This window comes from Paralichthys olivaceus, chromosome 9 (genome assembly GCF_024713975.1).
Source record: "Paralichthys olivaceus isolate ysfri-2021 chromosome 9, ASM2471397v2, whole genome shotgun sequence".
In the NCBI taxonomy this organism is placed as follows: domain Eukaryota; kingdom Metazoa; phylum Chordata; class Actinopteri; order Pleuronectiformes; family Paralichthyidae; genus Paralichthys; species Paralichthys olivaceus.
The window spans coordinates 12,912,482-12,921,827 of record NC_091101.1 but is presented as its reverse complement, the minus strand read 5'-3'; the positions used below and the strand labels follow the sequence as shown (position 1 = coordinate 12,921,827).

The 9,346-nt window shown below is 40.8% G+C and overlaps 2 protein-coding genes across 2 annotated transcripts; both read right to left on the bottom strand.

The window, feature by feature from the left end:
* Nucleotides 1-556: 556 nt before the first annotated feature.
* c1qtnf2 (C1q and TNF related 2) lies at nucleotides 557-3,236 on the bottom strand. The gene is made up of 3 exons (XM_020109350.2): nucleotides 3,049-3,236; nucleotides 2,483-2,740; nucleotides 557-2,017 (listed from the first exon to the last, which is right to left on the bottom strand). Exons 2-3 carry the CDS (start codon nucleotides 2,730-2,732, stop codon nucleotides 1,377-1,379), a joined length of 891 nt encoding a protein of 296 aa, XP_019964909.1. The 5' UTR covers nucleotides 2,733-2,740; nucleotides 3,049-3,236; the 3' UTR covers nucleotides 557-1,376.
* Nucleotides 3,237-3,791: 555 nt separating this feature from the next.
* Nucleotides 3,792-9,317, bottom strand: slu7 (SLU7 homolog, splicing factor). Its single transcript, XM_020104853.2, has 15 exons — nucleotides 9,133-9,317; nucleotides 8,750-8,906; nucleotides 8,079-8,232; nucleotides 7,911-7,991; nucleotides 7,606-7,770; nucleotides 7,170-7,235; nucleotides 6,938-7,069; nucleotides 6,689-6,786; nucleotides 6,541-6,608; nucleotides 6,081-6,220; nucleotides 5,218-5,379; nucleotides 5,026-5,127; nucleotides 4,859-4,936; nucleotides 4,453-4,575; nucleotides 3,792-4,361 (listed from the first exon to the last, which is right to left on the bottom strand). The coding sequence occupies exons 2-15, from the start codon at nucleotides 8,896-8,898 to the stop codon at nucleotides 4,182-4,184; spliced, it is 1,698 nt and encodes a 565-aa protein (XP_019960412.1). The 5' UTR covers nucleotides 8,899-8,906; nucleotides 9,133-9,317; the 3' UTR covers nucleotides 3,792-4,181.
* Between the last annotated feature and the right edge of the window lie 29 nt (nucleotides 9,318-9,346).

The window sequence follows — 9,346 nt, the reverse complement described above, 5'->3', positions numbered from 1 at the left end:
ATAACTGTTAAAACATTAAACATTTTATGTGAAATTGTGATTAGTGTTAATTTTGAAACAATAAGTTATCACATTATAACATGATTTATTTTACATTATAATGTGATATTGAATATTTTTCTTTTTCCAGCATTGCAGCTATAGGCTTCTAGAGACAATATGCCTTTTGGGGGGACCAGGCCATTGGTTAATTAGCTTTCCAGCAGTGATGGAAGTGAACATAATCGTGGAGTTGGGACCAACTTTCTGAGCTGTATTTGATTTCTATTGTTAAAATGTGTGTGTTCAGTTGTTAGATGAGTAAAGAATTTAGATTAAGTTTAGTTCAACAAGAAAATTCAACCATTCATTGTTTTTAACAAGTCAAATTATTTACTTGTTACAGGCTTTACATTCCAGACAAATCATGTACATTTAAATAACAGCTTTGACTGTATTGTGTAAATTTTGTTTTCATTTTTACTATTACTGTTGTAGGTTTTATCCTGTTTTCATTTAGTTTTTTACTTGGGACCTAAACTATCAATAGTTTTTACCATACAATACCAAGCACCTGTGGGAAACATTTGACAGATTGATTGATTAATGCTAGGGATCATCAACTAAATGGACCTCAACCCGACCACACTCTTTTTACTAGACTGGCTATGAAATGAAAGGGAATAAAATGCAGAAAGGAAGGTAACAACTACAAACAGAATAAAATAAGACCAAAACGATATATTTACCATTTCTCATGTCATGCAATGATTGATTCTTATCTGAGTGGAATATTGTAAAGTAGGAGAATGATTTTGTCACAACCCTCCTGCTTCCACAAATGTGACACAGAATCGTAAGTATCCAAGTATCCAAATAATGAATAAATTCATTTTGTTGGACTGCAAACTGTCGTTGGACTGGAAATCCTTGGCATTGGGGAACAGGAGAAGCCATCTTTCAGTTATGCTCAGGTTTCCCCCGAGACCAGGATATAAACATTTTACTGATTTTAGTTTTATTCTTGTGAATTAAAACATGGCTGCATCACAGACTATGGTTCTGTGCCACCATTAAAACTCTTGGCAGTTTCACAGCTCCTGTAAACTGCATTAATCTAATGAAAAAAGCATTTTTTAATAATCAAGTTACTTCTTGGATTAATTTGTGAAAAGATCTTTTGTCAGAATTGTGATTTCACGAGTGATACGTCATTGCTTAGTGGTTTCCCAAACGTAGTTGCGTTTCCTCTGTCCTCGTGTGCCCCCTAGTGTCAGAACAAAACTTCAACACTTCACTGAGACCTTCAGCAGGGGACCTATTTTCCAAAATAGAAATAAAGTCAATAAAAACAGTTCATTATGAAATAAAGGTAAAGATTTTTCAGGTTTACAGGGTTAACTGTCATCCTTAGCATTTGCTTTGCTGTCAGCTTTATTGAGAAAGTCCTGGTCCGCATAGATTAGAAAGCCAGTGAAGGTGCTATCTGTCCAGAAAGGGTCAAAGAAGAGTCCGTTCTGTTCTGAGTAGAAGATCTGCAGCCAGACCTGGTCTCCCTGCAGCAGGTGGAGAACCGTAGAGCCAGATGCCACATCGTGGTTTCCTGTGTTTGCATCAAAAGTCTTGATCTTGTATTGTCCATTGTGCACCAGCCCGATGGCCAGGTGTTTACTTGCCAAAGTGATATCATAAGTGAAATAATAGACTCCAGGGATAATGCAGACAAATTTCCCACTGCTGACATTGTAGTGATTTCCTTCGTTCAGCAGGATCCGGCTGAAGCGGATGGGCAATCGCTCTTTGGGGTAGCTCTTTGTCATGGCCACGGAGAAGGCTGAACGGGCCGCTCTATCACAGTTGCAGCCTCCAGGGGCCCCTTCCTGGCCCACGTCACCCAGCTCTCCCTTTGGTCCTCGTTTTCCAGCCAGCCCTGGTGTTCCACGAAGCCCCTTCAGACCACGGGGTCCAGCCTTGCCGATAAAACCTTCCCGGCCTTTTAAACCAGGTTTCCCTGGGTTCCCAGTCCTTCCTGGATCCCCTGACAATCATGACAAAATTATGACAAATCAATGTTATTTGCACATTTTACTCACCACAAATATTCAATATGAATTTCCTAACAGAGATTAATAAAGTACTTCTGGTTCTGATTCTGATATAAAAATTCAAAGAATCATCAGTCATCAGTCAAAATGTGTAGCATGATAAGAACATGTTGCTTCCTATCATTAAAGTGGACCTGACTGCCAGTGTAAAATCATGATTTTATATTTTTGGAAAGAAAATTTAATATATTAAATAACTACAAAATGAATGTTATGAATAGTTTTTTCTTTCTGTTAGTTTTGGTCAGTTTTTCACACAAAGAACCACATCTCACATTGTGGATGTTGGAGATTGGGCTCTAATGGGGTGCATCATAGAGAACAGATATTCTTCTTGATTAAAGAAAATGAAAGAACTGATTCAAACACTACGATAAAAAAAATGAGTGGATCACTACCTCTAGCTCCCTTTTCTGCCTTTTCTCCATCCTTCCCATCAGGCCCATCCTTCCCAGGCGGCCCCATGGGACCCATGGCCCCTGGTGATCCATGGGCTCCTGGGTTCCCCGCAGGCCCCACTGGACCTGGCAGACTGCAAACCAGCTGGGAGGAGTGGATTGTGATGTTGCGACCTTTCTTGGATGAGGAATTTGTTGACTGGGGGACGACAACTGACAGCAAACAGAGGAACACACACATCTGGAGCATGTTGGTCACTGTGGAGTCACGACAGGAACAGGGAAAGTCATCGTTTATAACAAGAGATTTGGTTTGGGTGTCGTGTGCCAGTCACAATCACATAATGCAAGTGTGAATCAAAAACCCACATACACAGTATCCACAGCTGTAATCCAGTGTACTAACAGTTATCTTAATTAAGTTTAATAAGTTTTTTCATGCAATGACTGCATGCTTACAGAGCAAAATGATATGTTCCATCACGCAGGATTCAAAAAGGCAAAGAATGCAACATGTTATAACGCAGGGATCGCACCAGACAAAAAAACACAGATAAATAACTCACCAGTTTAGAAATTATGAGCCAATCACCATCAAAGTCCTTTCTCTGTATGTGAGAACACAGGCGTTCCTACATGACCTTCCAGTATCGGCTTGAGATAAGTATCTGAGAGAAGCACTGCAGAGTAACGTGCAGCCACAGTCCACAACATCCGCCCTGTTTAAGCAAGTACACTGCCAGAAAATGTTTTCACCATGATGTCATTGTATTCATGTCAGTGCAACTGTATTGCACAGCTGAAGCATCAAACTCATACTTGAGAAAAATAAATGGTACATATCAGACATTATGAAACATTAATCGTTAAACTTACAAGTGCAAAGGACAGCACGATGGTCTGCAGGAGTGTATGAAATGTGTTTGTGTTTATCTCAGGGATGCAGAGCCAAGAAAAGAGACATTAAAATGTTCCAGCTGTTGGGTGAGGCAGTGCCGAGTTCACGCGAGCGGAAATTACATCAGCGCTTCTCATGTTGCAGGTTTCTATGAGACGATACTGGCAAATTAACACACAAAACTATTCCCAGCGCTTCTTATATGTCTTGAAAATACAGAATATTTATCTTTAAGTTTCATAGAAGGAACATTTGAAATATATTAAAGAAACGATAGCAGAAAATATGTTTAAATATTAAAGATCAGTGATCTCCAAAGGCCTGGAAAGAATATTCAAAATGAGCACATTTACAGTGGTGTTGATAAGTGTACATTGTCCCTTGAAAACAATGACTTCTTTCATGACACAATGTAGTCAAATATATTTTATTTATAAAAATGCATTAATCCCAGTTAAAGTAATTCCTGAAATTAGCGTGAGGGTGGCTCTGCTTTGTTTTGGACTGAAATGTGTTTAAAAGTTGTTACATTTGTTTTCCATTGAACTGAATAAGTACAAAGAAAAGTACACATATTTACTGTCCTCTGTACACTGTCCTCTGACCCCCAGTGCCTTCAAATACAAAAATGAAATAGCAACACTTTTACACAATTTCTGTAGCATTTACACCCAGAGAGAAGTCTCCTGCTTAAAGTTACAAGTTGAAGGTTTAACGAATCCGAGACTTTCATTTCACCGAGCAACTGCTCTGGTAGAGTCCATGGGGAGAGTCTAGGAGAGTCACCCGGAAAGGAGGCGTTTAATGTCCAAGGAAGGATGCCATGGGATCATCTGGCCGGCAGCGCTTCATGCGGAAGGCCTCCAGCTCCTCCTCGGTGGGCGCCTTCACTTCCTGCAGGCTGGTGTACGGCCTCTTCCTCTCATCGATCTGCATAATTGCATCTATGTGCTTTCTATGCTTGTCCTCTGCTTCGAGGGCCTAACACAGAGAAAGATGTTGGAGGTCAGTCGCAGGAAAGAGCCAAAAGAGACACACACACACAGATGAACACAGACTTGTGTATTTTTACCTTCTTCAACTTCTCCTTCTTCTTCTCTTCGTCCTCTGAATCGCTGCTGTCAGAGCTGCGCTTCTTGTTCTTTTTGCTCTTCTTTTTCTTCTTTTTCTCTTTCATCATCTTATCACGATGCATCTGGTGAAAATACATGTATTTAATTATGATAATAATTATACATTACAATAACGGTGCAGTTTAGGTAGTTAATTTACTACATGCTGCACCTTAATGGATATTTATTTTACTATTTATATTTATTTATGAGAGTGCTTATTTAGTTTTTTTACTTTTGGTAAAAATGACACAGCCAGAGTTGGATAAAAACCAATAAAACCTGAGTTTTGTTTTCTGTTCCTTGTTTCTAATGTACCATTACACTCCTACATATAAGGAGATCTAAGTTTACGGCATCACTTACCTCCAGCAGAGTCTTGGGCTCTTCTTCCTCCTGTGGTTCAGTCAGACCCTCTTCAAATGGAACACAGTCTGTGCTGTTCTGTAGTTTTTTAAGAAAACCAGTTTAGGTTACAAAACGATCTTTAAAAAATGTTACAGATAAAGCGAGTGTGAAAAAATATTACTTACTACAGTAATTCCAGTCTCTCCTGTGCAGTAACTTTGTTTAACCATGGAGTGACAACACTTGTAGCCCCAGTAGCCGTCCTTCCAGTAAGAGCCCCAAATACACTAAACAAACACAAGAGCTTCTTTAGAATACATGGTGAATACAATGAAGGCAAAATTAGCAAAAGCCTTAGTCCATCCTGTCGCTCTCACCGTGTGGTTGTTGATAAGCACGTCCTCCTCGTACTTGGAGCGGACGACAGCCTTCTCTAGTCCTTTCAGTACAGCGCCGTGACGAGAGTACTCCACATAGTCCTCTGTCTGGGCCAGAAGCAGCTCCCGTGGTGGAGCGTTCAAGTGTTCTTGACCTCCATACTGATCGTCACACACAAAAGCACAAACACAATTAAGTCATCATACACCATTAGGGCTTAAAGAAATGTACTGAAATGTTTAGAGGTTAGCCTTCAACAGTAGTCCTACATCACATCAGATAAATGGACCCAAACTGTCACAGGCATTTCGTTTATAAATGCTTGTTAGCAAAAATATGGTTTGAGAGGTGTTTGTGAGTTTACGGTACAACAGACCAAAGAAAGGGACTCAAATCAGATAAATCTGCAACTGAGGTGAAATTGTGGAACAATATAAAATATGAAATTTTGCTTTTTATATTTAAAAGAATAATTTACAAATCTATTTTTGCAGACTACAAGTGTTAATTATTTTCCTTCGTTTATTTCTGGTGGGCAGATTCATTTGATAAGATTACAGACAAGCACATATGAACATTTGCTATAGTGAGGCCCATTTTAAATGAAAGTGTTTAAAAAAATTAATATGATGTGAAGTGTCTGTGCATTTCAAAACATAAAACACATGTGAGATTATGAGATGTCTGCTTCCATAATTGTCTGATATGCAAGTTTGACATTAAAATTTGTGGTACATAATGAAACCCAGATTTCATATTAGACCCTTATCCAACAACATGTGCGATTCCTTTCTCACAAAGTGTGCGGGCCTTTAGTTACCAGCCCGGTGGTTTAAAACAGAAGTTGATATCAGGTATTCACCTTCTCCAAGATGCTCTCCCGCTGTTGCTCCTTAAAGTCCTCTTTTTTGTCTTTGAAGGACAAGTGGAGAAGCTCCAGCTTGGTGGGGTCGGCCTGCAGATGAACCTCCGATCCTCTCTCGTAGGCCTCCCAGGCAAACACTGTCACAAGATGAGGCATTGACAATCACTATGGGTACATGTTGCATCTCTACACGTAAAATATCAATCCTCAATTACATTCATTTGTCACAAAGGATTGATAACCAATATTTAAGGAATCACTGCTAATTTTTAAAATATATATATATTTCAGCCAATATATCGAATTAGATTTTTTTTACTCCCTATCATCAGCATCGGCCCCAAAAAATCAGTCAGGGTCTAAATTACATACTTGGCATTCTTCTTGTAATGTCAGTGTTGAAGAGAGTGTAGATGGAGAGGAGTTGAAGTGGCTGCTAAGTGTCTCAGTGACTTACATTGCGTTTGAGCCATGGTGATTGTGTCCCCACTGTAGCGAGCAAAGTTGTCTCCAGCATACCCCACTCTGTCAGACACAGCAGGAAAGGTTTACAATGTGAGCCAATGAGAGGTGAGTGATCAGGAAACATTGTGTCAGTAACTTACTCATCAGGGTTCATGCCAGTGTTGGAGTACGGGTTCTCTCTCATAGCTCGAGTCTTGGGATCATAGTAGGCTGAGTTTGGATCCAGATTCCTCAGGTACTGTGAGAGATAGACATGAGTTCAGATTATTAACGAATAACGTTCCCTTGACACTCACTTAAATCGACATCTTTAAATGTGGACATTACAAGTGACCGAAGGACTCCTGTATGAAAGTGAAATACTAGTTCAGCAATCATGTGACTCTTACTTTAGCTGTGTCTTCTCTGATACGCAGATTCCTGACAGTAATTCTTCTTTTGGAGTCAAAGTTCTGACCAGGCATGTCAATGTCATCTGCATATTTATCTTCATCCTCATCCTCGCTGTCATGTTCCCACTCCTGCAGAAAAGGGATTAAAATTGTTAGTTTCCCAGGCAAGAGATTGCATTTAACTCTCGTCAATATAATCCCGTCCAACTACAATCTGGAAAAAACTTACAGTTTGGTCCAGTTTTCCAGACGCCAACTCATCCTGAAGTTTCTGTGCCTTCAGAGTCCTTTTGGCCTGAAAGACAAAGACAAATACAAACTCAGTATCATCTAGTAGTTGACAAATAAACAACAGCACCAAAATATAATGTTTTGAACCCCATTGTGCCGTCACACCTGATATATGTCACAGTGCCTGTAACTGAGCCTCGGTTCTGACTTGAGTTTGCCCACTGTAAACGTTGGATTTGTGTTTGTCAGATATCAATTTTATTGACATATACATCAATAAAATGTTTAGTTTAAAAGTTGCCTTGTCTCTAATTTGAATGTTTCAACACAAGAGCATGCTTGAAAGTTGGCAGAGATCTACGGTGTTCTCAACAAATCGAAGAAACAAATGCTCTACAGTTAAACCAGATTGAATTAACCACTGGTCTACTCACCAGGTCTACTTTGGCGTACTCTTCCACAATGCGCTGGTGTTCCTCGGGGTCGTAACCGTTCCAGCGATCCCTCTTCCCATCGTAGTCCAAATCAAGCAGGACCTGAGAGTGTTCATCTGGAGCTATTCCGGTGCCCGTGTACCTCGCTCCAACTTTTCTGGGACGCTGACGACACAAAAATTAAGGTCAGAGGTTATCGTTTATGTATGCAGATACAACATTCTAGAATTGTGCTGAATAAAACAAGTGAAGGTTAGTCTGTGCTGGAAGATAGGAAGAGATGACAATTGCTTTGGTTCCTTTACCTCCAAGCAGTCTTTCTTTTTATGCGTCATGGCACCACAGTTTTCACAAGCTCCTTTACGAAATTTAGTGGTCAAAGCATTCTGTGTGGAGACACACAATGAAGTTATTAATCTTACAGTTAAATTGTTGCAGCCACATGAAAGCTACTCATGTTTATTCATTCTCACCTCCTGCACTCCTCTCTTATACCACTCTCCAATGTTTGAGTATTGCGCCTCTTCTTCAGCCTGTGGTCTCTGATGCTTTAAAGTGGGCCTTTTAGACGGGTCGATGTACCATGGCACTGATGAAATGTACTGTGGGATGTGAGGGTTAATGTCCCTGGAGAGACAAAGCAGCACAAGCGTTCCACATGACTGAACAGTAGCTTCACAGTAAATATTGTATGAAAGTGTGTGAACGCGAACGTCCTAGTGAAACAGCAGGAGTGTTTAAAGTCTGTGGTCTTACACCCACACATGCATATTAAGACAAAAAGTTGACGACACATGCGCTGCGAAAAGTCACTGCACAATGAAACTAAAAAAGTGATGAACCTGGCTGGAGTTCAATGCTGTTTTATGGACTGCAGCAAATAATAAGAGCTAACACCGATATATTCAAGTACAACCTGGGTGCTGACGTGAATGCTTTTTACCTTCATAGCTGCTCCATCAAAACTCATACAGATAGGGGGGGGGGGGGGTCTAACGAAAGATGCAGTCGTGTTTCCTCGGGGTAAGTGTAGGTTCTGGTGTTAAAGGGTGCTTGGCACGTGAGAATATTGTAATGTCCAGATGCGACGCATGTAGGAACTCATCCATTTCTCCTCTCACTTTCTGTCCAGACACACACTTACTTGCCCTCCTCGTCCACCTCAGCTGGAGCGTTTCCCAGCTTCCTCTGCTCCTCCAGCTCCTTCTTCTTCCTCCAGTCCTCCCTGGTCATCTTCTTGGGCTCATCCAGGCCCACGATGCCCTCCGGGGTGGTGCTGGGCTGCTCGGTCATGACTGAACCTGCCACCACGAGTACACACAGAGTCACATGATCAACACTGAGAAGTGCTCGTCAGAAACATGATCTGTCTGGGGAATAGTCACTCTCCTGTCCTTTAACTCATGTTCACTCAGCATCGTGTGCATTTTGTTCACATACATAGAAGCTAAAACTGACCTAGCGGTTACCATTAAGCTAACCTAGCTGTTGACTCGTTATATATTGAAGTATTTAACAGCTTGTTACCTTAGTACGATCCACCACAGATATGAATATTTCAAACGTTGATTTTCCCCTTGTAAAGGTGAAGCTTTCCTCCGTAGCTTTTCAATCTCGTCGCTTGTGTTTTGACTAACGCATCTCCGTCGCCATTTTACACTCGACTACAGCTACGTCACGTCCTTTCTTCCTCTGCGGTGTCGCAATTAGGACTGTAGGACACAGCGACATCTAGAGGACG